Source organism: Engystomops pustulosus, chromosome 2 (assembly GCF_040894005.1).
Source record: "Engystomops pustulosus chromosome 2, aEngPut4.maternal, whole genome shotgun sequence".
Taxonomy (NCBI): Eukaryota; Metazoa; Chordata; class Amphibia; order Anura; family Leptodactylidae; genus Engystomops; species Engystomops pustulosus.
In genome coordinates this window covers 224,949,171-224,968,548 of record NC_092412.1, presented here as the reverse complement: position 1 = coordinate 224,968,548, position 19,378 = coordinate 224,949,171, and the positions used below count along the sequence as shown (strand labels likewise).

Sequence of the window (19,378 nt, the reverse complement as noted above, 5' to 3'; positions counted from 1 at the left end):
ATGGCCGTATTGCCCATCGTACCATAGCGTAAGCAAGTCGTATAAAAATATACAGCATGTTCTACTTTCTTGTGTATTTCCGTTCCGCATGCCCCATGGGAACAAATAAAATACGTGTTGCATACATGCTGCATATGGTTGTGCACCCGTATGCAGTACCCAGAACCAGTGGTAGGTGCATTCTGTCAGCCAGCCAATAGTCAGCCATCCATCATTTGCCAGTGCCATGGATACAGTGACATATGTGCACATAAGGATGAAAATCGCCACCTATATACGGATTCATACGGATATACCTTGAACGTGAATGCACGTTTGCATTCACACAAACGTGCGACTGGAGAAGTCGCACGTTTGTGTGAATGCAACCTTACGCCTCATGCACACGACCGTATGGTCTTTTCTGTACATATGGCTGTATTCTGGCCTTAAATACAGGACGTATTGCAGCAGTATTTCAATGTATTGCACTGTATCCGTATAAAATACGCTGGGCTGGTAAATGATGGATGGCTGACTACTAGCTGGCTGACAGAGCGCACCTCCCACTGGTTCTGGATACTGCACGTATATAAGGCAGCGTACGGTGCACAGCCATATGCAGCAGGTACTTAGCCCATATTTTATACCTTCCCATTGACTTCTATGGGCCGCACCGAACCGAAATATGGTGGAAAAATAGGGCATGCTCTATATTTTATACGGCTCGCTTACGGTACGGTGCGGTGGATAATGCGGTCATGTACATGGATGGCCATATTGACCATTGGAATGCATGGGGCCGTATTCCAGTCATATATACGGCCTTTTTTTTTATACGGTCGTGTGCATGGGGCCTTAACCTGTGGACATGTCATAAATACGGAAGATGGTAAACCCCTTTAAAAAGTACCTTTTGTAATTATCATAAAAGAGCTGAGCACATAATGGAATTACTTACCATCGCTCCAGCAAAAGCTTCTTGATAAAAGTGTTACATCCTCCGAGCTTTCCTTTCCGTGCTCAAGTATACGCCATAGGGGTAAAACAATTATCAGAAAGCTTTGAGAAATCCCCAAGAGGCTCTTCCATAATGTAAAGCAGACGGGTGCCCTGTGCTCACAATGTCTTCTCCCTCCCGATACTGCCAAGCCATAAATTGTCTCTTTGCTGCAATGTTATTTACTCCTGGTGAAATATTCCCTGGCTTTGACACACCGTGCTGTAAATCTGCCTTCAAGTATCTGCTATCATAGCAGACAGACTGTATACATGCATCAGTAGGATGTTTTACAGGAGTTCCATAGGAATCGAGTCATGAAAGTAGTTTTGTGCATCTCCTCAAGGCTGGTGCTGGCTGATGTGAATGTATAATTCTCATCTAGGTTTTATACTATAGCTACTGCTCTTCTTCCTCCCTCCTTACCGTCTATGAAGTTCAGGCTGTAATTCAAATCTCTAGGAAATATCGATAGCCCCGAGTCTTTGCCTAACCGTCTTTATTGAATTCTGTATTTTAATCACAGCTGGAAGAATCTGAATTTACTTGCGCAGCTGCAGTAAAGTCTCGAAAATCTATGGAGGTTGAAATGGAGGATCTCCATCTTCAGATCGATGATCTTTCCAAAGCCAAGACAGCGGTAAGGTTTACTTTTTTTTTTTTTTTTTTATAAAATGTTCTTTTACCTAGAGCCAACATATCCAGCAGTGATATACAGAGAATGCACGACTATTGAACGCGCTTTTCCTGGGGCTCTGAATGTAATTTCCCTATCTCAGGCGTCCATGCATACTCTGGGGCCAGTCTCATTGGAAGCCAATTAATTTAATCAGGTTTTTTCAAGTATGGGAGGAAGTTGGTGCTCTTTGTGTAAACTTCTAAGGATACAGGGAAAACATCCAAACCTGTCTGACCCCACTGCTAGGAGCACTCGTAACTAATCCACCGCTATGCAGTGTGAAAACATTCAACATCAAATCCTTATACACTGCAATGCTGGTTATAGTTTCTTCAGCATTCTGGGTGAAGCTGTTGTTAAAATTTAGGAATCTCCACGTCTGATGCAAGTTGTACCAAATTTATTCAACTGGGTAACGTGGAATTACTGCATTGGATTTAGTGCACTTTTTCAGGTTCAATATTAGAGTATACAACAGCCCTTATAAATGTGCTGTATTTTTACAATTCCTTCTAGATCCTTCGATGTCAAAACACAAAAAAAAAATGAATGAAGGTTCCTCCATTTTATCTTTAAGAAAGATATCCTAAAGAGGACCTTTCACCACCTCACAAATGTAGAGATAAATATACCATGTTATCAGGCCTGCTACACAGATTAAGAGACACAGAATTTTTTCTAGTTCCCACAATTAAGATATTAGTCCCAGTATCTGACCATTATAATCATCTCTACTGTAAGAAATGAGGTTCTGGAAGGGGGCGTGTGTTATGCGAATATTCTCTGACAAATAGAAGCCTATCATTACACATTACACCTCTGCTCCAGTCCCTCCTCTCTGACAGTGGAGAGGATTTTAATGATCAGATACTGTGCCTGATATTTTAGCAATCATGGGAGCTAGAAAGAAAATCTAAGTGCTCCCTAAATCTTTGTATCAGCCCTTACATAATGTATGTTTGTTTATATATGTTTGTGAGATGTTGAAAAGGTTCATCATGATAAACCAGGGACAGTCATAGATCCAGGCACAGTGACTGCGGTGAAGTTCTTATATTTGTTATCCATGGCCTTCTTTTTAAAATCAACTTTTGACATTATGCTATGGGGGTGTTATTAGGGTTCCTTGGTGCTGCAGTTTCACGAGCTGTTGCACTGTAGAGGAGCACTTCCCACTGCCGCTGTAAGAGATTGAAGAAGGCTAAGGGAGGAGAAATGTTGTGGCGGGGGGATGCTCCTGCACAGTGTAAGAGCCTGAGAATTTACCGACCCGTATCGGCCTTGGTAACGCCCACAAAGCCCTAAAAAGTTGATTTTGGAAAGAAGGAGGCCATGGATAACACATATAAGAAGATACCACAGTCACTGTGTCTGGATCTACAAGTTAGTGTCCCTGGTTTATAATGATGGATTTTGATGATAGATTTCCTTACGCAAATCAAATCTTTTTGTTGGGTACGGATAACCTACCTATGGCTCAGTTCTGCACTATATGAATGTGATTTCTGTCCCAGATCTTTTGCACGTCCCCGCTCTGGTATCTAAACTATCGACTCTGTTTTTGGCTATGCTGAAATACATCGCTTGCCTTTATGTTGTATCACTTTGACTCCCCGGTATCTACTTATCTTGTCTCAGCTCTTTACCATCTACGTTTTGTGTCTTTATTATCTTGTATCAGGCATTTACTTCCACAGAACAGTTTTCAGGCCTCTGCTTTGGACACGATTGTAATTGCACAGCAGTATCATTGCCTTATTCAAGGGCAATGGCTATGTCGTTTGTATGAGTTTAGACCTATCCTGTTTGCATCTGATGCCCCTGTCACTGACTCTATTTTAGGATATATTTATTGTAATACAAAACCTACAGAATATTTGCAGAAGACCTTCAAATGTCTCTACCAAAAAAAAAAAAAAAAATCCTGCTAGTAACATAATTGGATCTCATGATCCTGGTTTTCCAGCATAATAACACAATCTGCGTTGTGACCGTCACAGTTGCATTGAGTCCCGAATAAAGTTTTGTCCTCGGTTAACCTCTCTGCTGCTGGATACATTGATACGGATAGCGGGGGCAGGCAGCCTTGCAATGACATTTTCATTTAAACAAAGTTTAATAAATTTCTCTCCTAAGCTGCGTCCAGTTCCCCCCCCCCCCCCCAGTAATAATAAGATAGATGACAGCATAGCCGGAGCCAGAGAAGTCGTTTTGCTTTGGAATGATGTGCTAATAGATTCATTAACTTTCTGAAGCCAGCATTATTCTCTTTATTAACAGCGCTACCCCTCCCAAACCCAGCATCGGGGCTTTCTGCCTTTAGCTGCTATGCCGCAAAGCTCTGAGAAGATCAAAGAATATTACAATAATAAAATAATGGACCTCCAGCGTTCCCATTCCTATGCTTGCCACTATTGTCCATGACTGGGTATTTCTTGTTTGCAAAATCTGCAAGATGAGATTATTATCTTTAATACGACACCAGAGATATGTTTCTAGGTACTACAGAACCAAACATAGTACTTACATCACCTGCAGCCTCTAGACTTGACTCCTCTCAGACAAATATAACTCTTCTATGCTTTTTTTTTTTTTTATAGATATACACCAGAAAAAGTGTGTACAAGCCCTGATAAATGTCACCCTGTGAGAGGAAGATGCAGTTTGTAGAATAGTCAATATCATTATTTTAAATCCAGTATAATAATCTCAATTATTAGACATACCATAAGTGACCACACATGTTTTTAACCTCCTCTGAATTAAAGAAACTCTGGTCATAGAAATAATAATGAAACGGTGTCATGCAGATCTCTCCATTGCAGGCAAATAATACACATGGGAGCGGCTCCTGCTCCAGCCAGTTGTCTTGTAATCCAGACACTGGATAATGAGGAGGAGCCACGAATCTTCCAGAACAAGTATAGAAGGATTTTACCGGACAGATTACATTTCTCATAGATTTGATATTAAAGAGGATGAGATCAAATTATGAGGTTAATAAGTGGGGAATGACTAATGTATTGTATTATAGAAGAGCGGGTGAACACTAATGCAATGCATGAACGTGGTATATAGACCTTATAGCTCTCATCCACCCTTCAGTCTCCTACTTCCAGTAGATAAGTGTGATAAGGTTGGCCATAGCTACGTCCTCCATAGTCTCAGGCCCTTGCTTCCATGTAGTCTATGGATATACAGGCGGTCCCCTACTTAAGAACACCCGACTTACAGGCGACCAATAGTTAAAGACGGACCCCTCTGCCCACTGTGGCCTCTGGTGAAGCTCTCTGGATGCTTTACGTTAGTCCCAGGCTGCAATGATCAGATGTAAGGTGTCTGTAATGAAGCTTTATTGATAATACTTGGTCCAATTACAGCAAAAAAATTTGAAACAATTGTCACTGCGGCAAATTTTTTTTTTTTTTTCTGGATCTACAATAGTAAAATATACAGTTCCGACTTAGATACAAATTCAACTTAAGAACAAACCTACCTACCTACCTACCTATCTTGTGTGTTACATGTTCGCAGTCTCTAAATATAGAGGCTCCATTTAGAAGTCCTGGCATATTTAGTCAAATTTGTCAAATTATCTTAAACCATAATAAAACTTGTTGGACCTCTTTTATAAGTCAATGGGGCCGTCGGATCCCCCAAATAAAAGCCACAATGGTTGTGTGAACAGAGACTAATTTACCTGCCATGCCAACAATATGGAGAATACCGAGGTTCCTTCTCATAGTATATAGTTTTATGTTACTAATATTGTGTTTATTATGCTGCTCCTCTCTCTGGCTGTTACTGTATGAATGTACTTCTTCTTTAAGGTGATTGAATGATTTTGATAAAATAGAAAACATATTCCTTCCTATTTTCATTGCACTGGTTGCATTTTGATGGTTTCTATTGTATATTTGGTCACATCAGTGACGTCGGAAATGAGAAGAAGGATTAAAGTAATGAAAGTTACTGGAAATAGATGACAACTTTAATAGTCTAATGTTTGTTTCTTTGTCTCTGGTCTTTGCTCATCAATAATGGATTCTGTCCTTTTAATTAACAGCTGGAGGAGCAGCTCAGCCGCCTGCAGAGGGAGAAGAATGAATTACAGAGCCGGATGGAGGAGGACCAGGAGGACATGAATGAGCTGATGAAGAAACATAAGGCAGCTGTAGCCCAGGTGACTCCTCAGCAGTATCTGATATACTGACTATACCTGATATTTTGTATAGTTATTGTTTGTTTGTTTTTATCTGTTTAGTTTTTATTGTCCCTAATATGTTAGGAAAGTAGTTTCTTCTTAAAGTGAATATCCCAGATATGAATGAGGGTGTGAAGCAGATCTCTGTGATACATAGGTTTATATGATGATAGATTACAGAGTAAAAAAAGAAAGTTAAATCCAAGGAGAGATGGTGAGAGTGATTATTACTCTGCCTACACACAGTGACTGACAGTGAGAGTCCTGATTGCACCTCCCACACACAGTGATTGACAGTGAGAGTCCTGATAGCCCCTCCCACACACAGTGATTGACAGTGAGTCGTCATTGCCCCTCCCACACATAGTGATTGACAGTGAATCGTCATTGCCCCTCCCACACACAGTGATTGACAGTGAGAGTCCTGATTACCTTGCCCACACGTAGTGACTGACTGTGAGAGTCTTAATTAACCCACCCATGCACAGTGACTGACAGTGACTGTCCTGATTACCCTACCCACACACAATGACCTATGAGAGTCCTGATTACCCTACCCACACACAATGACCTATAATGAGAGTCCTGATTACTTCACCCACACACAGTAATTGACAGTGATTCCTGATTACTCCACTCACACACAGTGATTGACAGTGAGAATCCTGATTACCCCACCTATGCGTAGGGACTGACTGAGAGAGTCCTGATTACCCCGCTCATGCGCAGTGACTGACTGTGAGAGTCCTGATTACCCTGTCCATACACACACAATGACCTATGAGAGTCCTGATTACCCCGCCCACCCACACACAGTGACTGACAGTGAGAGTCCTGATTACCCCGCCCACCCACACACAGTGACTGACAGTGAGAGTCCTGATTACCCCGCCCACACACAGTGACTGACAGTGAGAGTCCTGATTACCCCGCCCACACACACACACAATGACCTATAATGATAGTCCTAATTACCCCACCCACACACAGTGACATTTTGCTGCAAAATAAACCTATGTATCACAGAATCCTCCTTCTCTCTCGATTATGTCCTACTCTAAGGGCAGGAGAAAGTTCACAAGTTTATTTTAAGAGAGGTGCAAAAAGTTATGAAGGCTTTAGGTAATACTGTGTAACAAAGATGTATCCGGTTATCCGATCTTATAAATGATATGCCTTGAAACAATACATTGAGTTACAGAGAAGCCAAATATGCAATGGAGGCAATGCAGAAGAGAAATATCTTTCCAACTATCAAGCCCATTTATGTATTTAGTTAGGCCTAGAGCCAAGCAGGAAAACCGTGTACATGCCACATACGCCTGTATCTATATATTTATGTATACAGTGGGTTCAGACCCCTGTATATTTTCCACTCTTTTTTAATCTTTTTGATATTACCAATTGGCTTTATTTTGCTCATTAATGTACACTCTCCACCTCATCTTGACAGAAAAATGTAGATATTGTTGCTAATTTATTAAACAAGGAAAAACTGAAATATCACATGGTCATAAGTATTCAGAAACTTTGTGACCAGCTGTACTAGCTCAAAAGCTGTACTTTACTGAGCAGAGTTGTTCTGAAGCCGCTGCTTTCATATGTCTTTCACTGAGGAGAGGCATCTGTCGGCCATAAACCCCTGACTGGTGAAGGCTGCAGTGATATTTGACCTCTCTGAGCTCCTTGGGCAGTTGCTAAGACCTCATGATTCTTATGTGCTCTGACATGCACTGTCTATATGTGCACTGTCCATATGTTTGAGGCACACATACAGACCGGTATGTGCCTTTCCTAATCAAGTCCAATCCGTATAATTAAACACAGCTGGACTCCAGTGAAGGCGTAGAACCATCTCAAGGAGTCTCGAGGCAAAGGGTCTGAATACTTATGAGCATGTGATATTTCAGTTTTTAACTTTGTTGCTTGAAGCCAATTGGCAAGATCAAAAAAGAGTGAAAAATGTAAACGGTTTTACTGTATATACATACACACATACTGTATATGTATTCACCAGCAGACATAGTAGCTATACTACAGTTTCTCATGTGCCTTTTGTAGGTCTTGCCCTACAGCTTGGATTATTGCACACTGAGCCGAATGCTTGAGCAGACGACGTACAGCACAAAAATCTGCTGCTTAGAAACATCGAGTTTAATTAAATGCACAACTTTATCAATAGATGAACTGCCTGTAATGTATATAAATCACATTGATTTTCGCTGCACACCAGTTAGCTCAGCCTGAGAGCCTTGGGACTTGGTGCGTTTTGTACAACTCTTAGCAGTGAATATTTCCTTGTGTTTTTAGGTAGGGAGGGCATCCCTTTCTAAATGAGCCAGCTAACAAACCTTGTCATTCTCTCCTTTTTAGTCCTCCAGAGATTTGGCTCAAATCAATGATCTGCAGACGCAACTTGAGGAAGCCAGTAAGGAGAAGCAAGAAATTCAGGAAAAGGTAAATGGAGTCTTTCTGCTATCATTAGATGTGTGTATTGATCCTAAAGTAGCCTTCTGACACAAACGTATAACGTTTTATATAGCACATAAAAGGGAAAAGAGAGGATACATGTTTCATACTTTCCCCTATAATGATTCTCAGTTTGGGCTCTACACCTTACATAGGGTGCTACTTGCCAATTAGTACCGCCAAAAAGGTAAGAACTAAAGGGGTTTTCCTGGAAAATGCTTTGCTAATGCTTTTTTAGTTAAAAATAATAAGAAGAAGAAGAACAAAAATGTACACTTGCTCCTCTCATAGGATGCTCTGCTACTGCCTGGCACTGCAAGCCTCGGCAGGGACATTGGGGCACATTTACGAAGGGTCCGTGGACCGCATTTCCATCGGGTTTCCCGACTATGAATTGCACCACATTTAACAGGGCTTTTTGGCGCACACAATCGATTTTGGTGCAATCGCCCCAACTTTCATGCAACTTGTGCGGGTGCACACTGTTGTCAACATGACGTTGCAGTCTCAATAGACGCCTGCCTAGACGCGGGAGGAGGGGAGAGGCGAGTATAAATTCTTATTTTTACACCAACTGGGGAAGAGGTTGCAGCACTTGTCTGAACATAGCTGTCCTTGGTAAAAAGGCTTAAACTTCTATTGACTGTCTACAATTTTATTTCTTTGTAAGTCTTTCTTCACGTTTCCTGTGGTAACATTAATGCACCTTACAAGACGCTGTATGAATTTCCTTCTGCTGCCTGTATGCACATTTTACAGATCTAATAATCGGCCCAGACAGCATGGTAATAATTTGATAAATCTTGAAACACATAATTGTCTTGGGACTAGAAGCTCTTTATCTTTACAGAAAGTCTTTTATCTACTTTTTACCTTAATTACTACATACGTTATAGCAGGATTGCATAAGCAGACAGAGGTCATGCTCTTTATTAGTGGAATGATTGGGCTAATGCTCGAAGTGAATGCCAATTGGCGATTGCAAGCCATGCCGTGTAGAAATTTAAAGAGTTCTAAACTTGTTACCTATCCTCAGAGTAAGTGATCATCAGGTGTCATACTGGTGACTTATACATGTATGCTGCCACCACTATGCTGCCAGCACAGGACATTAATGGGTAATGGGGACTGTAACACCCTATAGTTGGTGCCTAGTCACAGTGCGATGAGCACAGAGTGTTTCACCATATTATGGCGGAGTCGGTGTTCTTATCCTGATTTGCGGCGCGGACGCTCTGTTCCCTGTTGAGAGGGGTGGGGAGCACTAATTCAACCCATCTTCTCCACTTAGCGGTGTGCCCCCCTTGGGTTCCAGCCCAGATGAGTGCACCATCGTGTGCATGGGGCCTTATAATAAGTTGGAGGGGTCTTTGGAACCACATACACATCAGACACTGCTCCAGTGCAGCTCCCTACACTATCTGTTTATATACAAAGGTGACTTCAAGCCGAGAGTCATGCAAAAGGCATCCACTGTTAATGCCAGATCACTGCTGATCCTCCGTATATAAGCACAGACCAGCGGTGATGGGAGGTGCGATGCTGTAGAGTTCAGAATCTTATTGTCATAGCCTATCCACATAGAGCATACCTAGACAACTCTATAGACCTCAATGAATCCTCTCCAGACCATCGTAGCATATGCCCATGGCTGCTGTAAAGCATATCACAAAATGCAGTTACTAGAGCGCAAGCAAAATTGCATCTCCCAAGCCCATAAATGGAAGTAAAAATTCTACATTCAGAAAAAAAATACAAACAAGAAAAAAAGTTATATTCTGTTATCTGGTTTGAATCGGTCAAAAAGCTAAAATTGGCAACACACTCCCTTGAATTCCTCTTCACCTGTAATTTCTCCTTAATGCAGGCCTGCGCTAGGTATCATTAGCCAATTAATGGCTGTGGCATATGTAACCTTGCAGCCAAATTGACCCACTAATTGTTAGATTTGTGCAGTCAACAATTTTAGATGACATTAAAAGAAACCTAGAAGTTGATTGAGAGAGATCACGGGAGCCAAATGAAATACTATTACTCCGATGCAAATTGTATCATTGACCTGTAAGTGTGAACTTAATGAGGCATCGTCTAATCTATGATATCTCATCCCTCAGTTGTCAGGGTAAGTCTTCGGCATCAACAGGGATCATCGGCACTAAGCCTAAAACATTGATCCTATTTTTTTTTTTTTTCTTAAACTAAATCTATATGTTAATATATTAAAGCTTGCATCATTAATTTACAGAAGGTTGTGGTTGGTGCGTCCATATCTTCTGTGCTCTAAGCTGAGCCAAGAGGAAAATTATGCGGTCAGGGAAAAAGAAACGATTCACCGAGAAGTAAAATGAATGCTTGTGCTTTCAGGTGATGAGTTGTGACCGACGTACATATATTTTGCATAGCTCATTACCATTTGCATCTCGCCATTGCTGCATGAAGTTTTGGGGTGCCCCACTTTGGAGCAGTTCTCAGTTCTTTGGAGCATGAGGGTATTGGAGAACTAGCAGTGTCCTTGTAAAAAAGTGGAGAGTTTCTTTGCATTTTCATATTACTAAAGACTTAGGCCAAGCTCAGACTTTAAATTTGAATCAGTTTTGAATTGTGTTTCTGAATGAAATTCAGACACGATGGGGCTCATTTACTAAGGGTCAGTGGTTTCCCGACGATTTCCGGTTTGCGCTGAATTACCCCGAGATTTTGGCGCACGTGATCCGATTTTGGTGCATCGGCACCGGCTTGGATGTGACAGAAATCAGGGGGGGGGGGGGGGTCGGACAACCCGACGGATTCAGACAACGCGCAAGATTTAATATTTAGAATTGTGTTGCAAGACACCAGACACCAAGAGGAATGTGAACTCTGGCGGGACCTCGGTGCGGAAGCGACACATGCAGGAACTCGGCCGCAGACGATCTTCATGAATCGCAGTAGACCCGAATCCTCGTTGGACAAAGCACCGCGGGATCGCGACAGGACCAGGTAAGTAAATCTGCCCCAATGTGTGAGAGTGTTACCTATTTGCCTTACCCATTAGATATAGGTCAAACCCACAGACTTAACCTACTTGCACGCAACGTGTGCAGTTATATTGGACCAAACAACTTTCTTATCATCATTGGGTAAGCGTCACTCACGTACCGAGGACAATTGGAAAAGACTGCCAGACATAAAGCGCAGCTCACGCCCGCCGCCTCTCCATAGCGATGTGTGGCCGCGGCGCCGTAATACGGGAAAAGATAGGACTTGTCCTATCTTTTCCCGGGCTACGCAACGGTACTGTGCCGCATGTGTGCTGCACCATACCGCTCCCGTAGAGGGCTGCGAGCCCATAGAAGTGTATGGGGGACGTATATCGGCCGCATATACGTCGGCCGTAAATACGTCCCCCATACTGTAGTGTGAATGCAGCCTAAGTTTTACAAGAGCCTCAGGTTTTCTCTCTAGTAGATACTCCTAAATATGAGTATGAAGTGTTTGCAGGATTGCAGGTCTCCATTAGAGATAACTGTGGAGAGCGAGTACCTGCGTGACCTTTTCCCATCCCCCTATGGTGGATATATACAGGTCATTCACCTGGTGCAGTCATCTTTAGTAATTAAGAGCGGCGCGGATGCGGGCCAGTGAAACCGAGTAAATAAAACGCATTAAGTAATTCCCAGTCAATAGTAATGTAAGAGCAGGAGGACACCTCTTCACTGGTGGATTAATCTAGGCTTGGAGGAATAAGGAGTCAATATGTTATAGATTTTTCTTTTTTTTGTGTATTTCCTCTATAATATCCCTATGTAAGCCTTGTTTGTTTGTTTTTTAATCACATTTTAACCCAATACTTTTATTAATTTTTTGGGGGGGAATGGGGTTTTTAATATTATGATGCCAAGAAAATGAAGCAAAATGTACTAAAGAATAATATGACCTATTGATCTCCAGTACATGTCGGATGCCAGTTGGATTAGGCTATCATTTATATGGCTGTGCCCCAAATCCATCCTTATCGGGAGAGAGGTTGATATCGATCTCTAGAAAAGTATTCATAGTCACATTACTATTCATCTGCCTTGAAATAATTGTCTGGGACTGACAATTGATGGCATATCCTTCGTATATCCCACTCAATCCCTACACATAGGATTGGTGGTCAGTATCACAAACCCTAAAGATAAACTCTTTGACTTCCCACCTCAAGACCTTAGACTCTCAAATTCTTTATCCCTTGCCTTGTAATACAAGCAACAAAAGCTTGACAAGCCAGTCCTCTTCTTCTATATCACAATGACTCCATTCTTTGAAAATGTCGAACCTCCAAGGCCAACGTTTTGGCTTTCACTTCCATCAATGGCTCCACCATTTATACCAAGCATGGCTAGACCATGACTAACACTTCTTCAGTTTCCAAATTTGGGATGAACTGTGGAGTCTTTGGTTTTATGCTTAACTTTTTATACTTTATATAGAACACATGGAGGGCCTTGTAAAAATTTAGCAAACACATTGGGAGAATTGCAGCTTTTCTTTAGTTTTTTTTGTTGTTTATCCATGTTTTTTTTTTAAGTTTCGCTTATATTCTTCACATTTTTGTGCAGTTACAAGGATTGCAAAGTCAGCTGGAGTTCTTGGAGCAATCCATGGTGGATAAATCTGTGGTGAGCAGACAGGAGGCCAAAATCCGGGAACTGGAAACTCGTCTGGAATTTGAAAGGACCCAAGTGAAACGCATGGAGGTAGGTTTTTTTATGCATGTGTCAAAGAGGAGAAGACCACAGATTCCTCTGTCAGTGGTTTATCTCCAAAATCTAGAGGTAACGGTTTCCTTCAAGGTAGACATGATAGGGGAAACATGTTTAATTGCTGGGGGGGCAGCATCTGTGTCTTTCTTAAAATGTGAACCGGCAAGTGTACTATTCTATGGCACACTGGAGCGCATACCGTACCGATCGTACCGAAGTGATGGGAGCCCTTTTTCTCTCGTGCAGGCCCATAGGAGTGATGGGGAGTACTGGTTATCTCATGCAATTCCATAAGAGTGATGGGAATACTGGTTATATCCTGAAGCCCCATAGGAGTCATGGGTGCCCTGATTATCTCCTGTAGCCCCATAGGAGTGGTGGGAGTCCTGGATATCTCCTGCAGCCCCATAGGAGTGGTGGGAGTCCTGGATATCTCCTGCAGCCCCATAGAAGTGATTGGAATACTCATTATCTCCTGCATCTGACATAGACATAGGAGTGATGGGAGTCCTGGATGTCTCCTGCAGCCCCATAGGAGTGATGGGAGTCCTGGATGTCTCCTGCAGCCCCATAGGAGTGATGAGACTCCTGGATATCTCCTGCAGCCCCATAGGAGTGATGAGACTCCTGATTACCTCCTGCAGCCCCATAGGAGTGATGGGAGTCCTGGATATCTCCTGTATCTCCATAGGAGTGATGAGACTCCTGGTTATCTCCTGCAGACTGTAACTTTTTAATCTAATGTGTATGGGGGTCTTACACCCTTTTTCAACATAGCTGATGATCGCTTAGTTAGTTGCTTTATCCAGCTAATCTATCATACCAAATATGTATCGCGATTGTTGAGTATTGTAGATAACAAAAGGTAGATGTATTCCTGTTAAAAGCCTATTTTTGTCCCCTGCAGAGCCTCGTAACACGGCTAAAAGAGAACATTGAGAAGCTGACTGAGGAGCGAGATCAGCGAGCCGCAGCAGAGAACCGTGAAAAAGAACAGAATAAAAGAATGCAGCGGCAGATTAGAGACATGAAGGAAGAGATGGGTGAACTGGCTAAGAAAGAGGCAGAAGCCAGCCGGAAAAAACATGAATTGGTAAATAGACCCATTCTTTGGTACAAGAATCACATTTGCTGTTGGTTCACTTAAAGGGGACTTGTCACCACCCTGACATGTCTGTTTTGAGTCATTTCTTTTAGTTTGTATCTTATGACATTTTACTGTTCCTCTGTTATTTCTTCTAGTATTTTGTGCATAGATTGTCAAAGGGGTGTGGCTGTATACAGTATGGCCCTGTTAGCACTGATTAGACAGTCTCAGACTGTGCAAGGACACCACCCAGTTGTCAATCTATTTATAAATATCTACTCTGAATAACTAGGTAACAAAAAAAACACAGAACTTCTGAATGAATTGATTAGCACTGAGATTGACCAGTCCTACTTCAAAGTGAATCCTCTATTCTATGGCGCTCTGGAGCACATGCTAAATATTGATCGTACCATTGAAGTGATGGGAGCCCTGGTTATCTTCTGTAGCCCCATAGGAGTGATGAGACTCCTGATTATCTCCTGCAGCCCCATAGGAGTCATGGGAGTCCTGGATATCTCATGCAGCCCCATAGGAGTCATGGGAGTCCTAGATATCTCCTGCAGCCCTAATTGATTAGCACTGAGATTGACCAGTCCTACTTCAAAGTGAATCCTCATCTACAAATACTGTTGCATATTAGACCTATATAAATTTTACCTCACAATTAATTTTCCTATAATAGCCCCACAACAGCGCCACAGTTGTTAGTAGGCTGTTGGTGGCATTGCAGCTTATCTCCATTCGCTTGCAGGAGGCTAAATTGTAACATTAGGCACAGCTCATACCCAGTAGTAAATCTGTTTCTAGAAAAAAGTAGAACCTATTTTTCTTGTTACTTAAACTGCCCACATGTATCATATGTAACTCTTATTTCTACAGTGTTTTTTACTGGCGGGTGGAGACCTAACTGCTGTGACTCGCTACCCTGTAAAGAGATTCACTGCAATTTGCTGAATTTCCTCTTCCTAGCAAGACAGACAGAAGCTCACTGAGGTGTCATAGTGAAAGATTAGAAGTGGTTGGGACAACTTTGATTGTTAGCCAATGTCCATAGGATAGGGGATAACAAGTTGACCTTGTGTCCTGCACTCCATTAGTCATTATGGTAGCACCAGAAATTGCTGAACACACGTATTGGCCGTCTCCAGCACTACCATTGTTACCATCTTTGAGAGCGTTGGTGAAAAATAAGCACTGTACTTGGAAGTTTCCAGTGCTAACATAGCTACCTGCTGCTTTATCCAATTATTGATAACAGGACCACTTGTTACCAGTAGTCAGAACCCAACAATCATATTGTTATTCCCTTATTCTGTGGGAAGGTTGTGGTCCCAGCAGACAGACCCCACCATTCAGATTATCCCCTTATTCTGTGTAAAGGTGGGATCCCAGCAGTCATACCCCCACCAATCTGATTTTTATCCCATTATTCTGTGTAGGTTTGGGGTTGTCCCTGCAAACGAATCCCCACCAGTCCGATTATTATTTTATCCCGTAAAATGTTGGGGGTGCCAGCAATCAGACCCCCACAATCAGATTATTTCCTTATTCTGTGTAATGATGGGGTGTCCCAGGAGACGGACATCCACCAGTAAGATTGTTATAGCTTTATCCTGTGGGAAGGTGGGATCCTACCAGTCAGACCCCCATTATTCAGATTATTCCCCTATCCTGTGTAATGGGGGGGTTCCAGCAGTCGGAACCCCACCAATCAGATTGTTATCTCCTTATCCTGTGGATTGGTGGGGATCCCAGCAATCAGACCCCCACCAATTAGATTGTTTACCCTGTGGGAAGTTGGATTGGGGCCTTAAATATGGTTAGAAATCATGACCGACAACTAAACTTTATAGGCACCTAAATTTGTATCCACCTCTGCAGGAAATGGATCTAGAGAGCCTGGAAGCTGCGAATCAGAGTCTACAGTCAGACCTGAAATTGGCCTTTAAGCGCATTGGAGATCTTCAAGCTGCCATCGAGGATGAGATGGAAAGTGATGACAATGAAGACCTGATCAACAGGTAGGAAATATGCCTCGCCTCGGCTGTCATTGCTTTCCATTAGTTCTCATTGGGTTCATTACTTGTTGATTTGGCTTTTCGTCATTCATTGTTTTCACGTTTTATTTTATCTCCATGTTTTCAGTCTACAGGATATGGTGACCAAGTATCATAAACGCAAGAATAAAAAGTGAGATTGAAATGTTCCCCCATGTTTATTATACTACTCCTTAACCTCCGCATGCTTTAAGCATCAAAAGCCTTCCCTAAAATATAAATTTTTCTACAAAGATTCCTGGTCTCCGTCATAACTGCATGGTTATTACCTGACCCTGGCGAGTGCATGCCCATTTATTTAACCCTTTTACATGTTTCAATACATAACCTGTTTTACTTGCAGTCCATCTTAATAGTGTCTCATCCATTAACATTGTTATGTTAAATCCGAAGTCCTTATCCGCTGGATTACAAAGAGGTTTCCTTCATTCTGAATTATTCATGTGTATATAAGAGACAATAGTCAGATTGCACTGTGGATGGAGTAGTTGCCTACATTACATTAGTGCCTGGTTTTATTAGGTTTGCAGATGTTATTTGCAGTTATTTATATTGTATTGCGTATCTGTATTTCCACTGGAGGCTAAATATAGAAAATGGTATTGTAACAAACACTAATAATGTCCATGCTCATAAGAGCTCACATGCAGTAGGCAGAACATAACACATATAAGCTGACATCAATGGAAATCTTGGAGATTATCCTAGTTCAGTGATGGCTAACCTATGACACGCGTGTCAGTGCTGACACACGTAGCCATTTTCACTGGCACACGGCTGCCTGAGAGTTAAGTTTCAACCTACATGACCAGGTGCACGCTGAGAGATTACACTGAGCTTCCGGCACTCCTCCCTCCTCCTCCTCCCCCGGGCCGGCCCCTCCCCATGTGTGAGCTTTGCCTAGTGTTTCCAGTCAGCACAGGTATCAGCATGGGGCACAGCAGGAGAGGTGACCCGTTCCATACACCCAGGAGGCTCCTCTGCAGCTCCTGATAGTTGTGGTGGGGGTAGGATGGCAACACAGTCAGAGGCCACATCTCTGCTGCCTTGTGTGATGTCCCAGCAGCTGCCACCTCTACACTGACCATCTCCACAGCAGGGGCAAGGGAGGACAACAACTCTCATCATATAGTAAGTAAGGTCAGTGCACTGTATGATAGAAGACAGTCATCAGGGCTTGCGTGTCAGTTTTGTGATGTACAAGCCCAGACATTGCGAATCTTTTGCTCCTCACACCTTCTCCATGCCAAGAGGGCATGAGGGAGATACAGACAGCGGCGCCTGCGCCCTCGCTATAACCTGTGAACTTTCATGACAGAAAGTTCACAGGTTACTAAGCATTTCCACACCTGTCTGATTGTAACCGATCTATTACAATGTGCGATTTGCACATAGTAATAGATGATTGGGAAAATCCCCATATACTGCCATACTGTAGTACGGCAGTACATGGTAGGATCAATCAGACAACCTACGGTTAAAGTACCCTAGAAGTTAAATAGTATACATATTTGTTATTTAAACTATAAATATCACAAAATTATGTTTTTTTTTTTGTCAAGGTGACACACCACCCGAGTTATGCTCATTTTTTTGGCGAATTTTGACACACCAAGCTCAAAAGGTTGCCCATCACTGTCCTAGTTCATATTTGAAAGAGACCATCCCAATGGTCTGTGGATGTCATTTTGTTAATGAAATCGGAAGTCCTAAAATCTCTACATATAGTGGGACCTTAAAGGGAATTGGTCATGGCAAATAGGGACACTAAACATATTATAGGGTGATGTGGACACTAAACTACAGGTCCATAAAAACCTTTGACACCTCAGTCCATGACCACTATTTAAAAAAAAAAAAACACTTATTCTAGCCTAAAGAGAAGGTTGATAAGTTACATGATTATAGGACAGTGGTGGCGAACCTATGGTACGGTTGCCAGAGGCGGCACTCAGAGCCCTTTCTGTGGGCACTTGGGCCATCGCCCCAGCACACAAGAATCTTCCTGCAGTTCCAAGCAACTTAAAAGATGCTGCTTTCACTCATATTCTGATACTTCGTTACTAGGGACTGTAGGAAGAGGGAGAATGAGTAGACGGGGCCGAATTATTTTTGGAGGACCTCCGGCTGGCCCCACGATTCTCTGTGTACAGAGGGACACTGGAAAAAAGCTGAATGATGAAAATTTTCCATCTTTCTACTGTGTTGGTGTCCTCAGGAGGCCAATCTGATTGAAAGTTGTTGAAGAACAGGGAGCAATAAGTTACTGCCAATTTTTGGTTAGCACCTCGCGATAAATAAGGGGGGTTTGAGTTGCAGTTTGGGCACTCGGCTGCTAAAGGTTCACCATCACTGTTATAGGGAATGATATGGGGAAATTTGGGACACTCAATTCAAACATAAGAGAGAGTGGTTACCTTCAAGCGAAGTTAGCTAAAAGTATAACATTTTAACAAAATCTACCATCAAAATAAAACATGACAAACCAGGCACTTCTCCCTTCTAAGGAATCCTTCCTTCTTACACCAGCTTTTATCATTGTTCGAATGAGCCTGAAGGGCTGTGGTGGGTGTTTCCAGTGCCCTGCATTGCTGTAGCTTCACCGGCTGTTACAATGAGCAGAGCGCTTCCTGCTGCTGCTACTAGATTACACAGGCAGAAGGAGGAGGGAGAGAGCAGACAGTGTAACAGCCTGGGAATTTGCAGCACTGAGGAGCTCTGGTACTGCCCCCAGAGTCCTTCAGGCTCATCGTTCCCTGGAGAGATGCTACATGGTAATTTAACTTTCTTCTTCTTTCAATTGTATTGGTATCCTCAAGATGCCGTTACAAAAAGCTGTGATAGTTGATGATAATTGTGGTTTTAAATTTACTTTGGACACTCAGACTCTAATCGCTTGGACAGGCAATCAATAGAGGTGTTGGCAAACCCCTTAAACATCCTAGTTTTATAAACTTTGATATCCTTTATGACCCCCTGCAAGGATGTAAGAGAGGGGGATAAAGATGCAGCTATTGCAGCTAGTCTCCCACCCCTAGCTCCAAGAACAACTTAGAATTAGACTCTGCCAAAGGCCAAAACATAAGACCTGTAATGGCCAAAAATAATGTTATTTCTTATGTACACAACGTACTCTTTAATTTGTACAAATTTTGTTGAATAGTTAGTTACAC

General features: G+C 42.3%; 1 protein-coding gene across 21 annotated transcripts in view; it reads left to right on the top strand.

Annotated features, from left to right (window-relative positions):
- Nucleotides 1-19,378, top strand: part of MYO18A (myosin XVIIIA) — a 221,875-nt gene that overhangs the window by 185,928 nt on the left and 16,569 nt on the right. For 17 of the 21 annotated variants that reach the window (XM_072138309.1, XM_072138305.1, XM_072138301.1 and 14 more), the window contains 7 exons: nt 1,506-1,619; nt 5,725-5,841; nt 8,236-8,319; nt 12,915-13,052; nt 13,966-14,151; nt 16,030-16,169; nt 16,294-16,338. In XM_072138309.1, coding sequence (XP_071994410.1) covers nt 1,506-1,619; nt 5,725-5,841; nt 8,236-8,319; nt 12,915-13,052; nt 13,966-14,151; nt 16,030-16,169; nt 16,294-16,338 — 824 coding nt within the window. The remainder of the gene's footprint in view (nt 1-1,505; nt 1,620-5,724; nt 5,842-8,235; nt 8,320-12,914; nt 13,053-13,965; nt 14,152-16,029; nt 16,170-16,293; nt 16,339-19,378) is intronic. The other 4 variants (XM_072138310.1, XM_072138306.1, XM_072138311.1 and 1 more) reach the window with 1 other exon arrangement.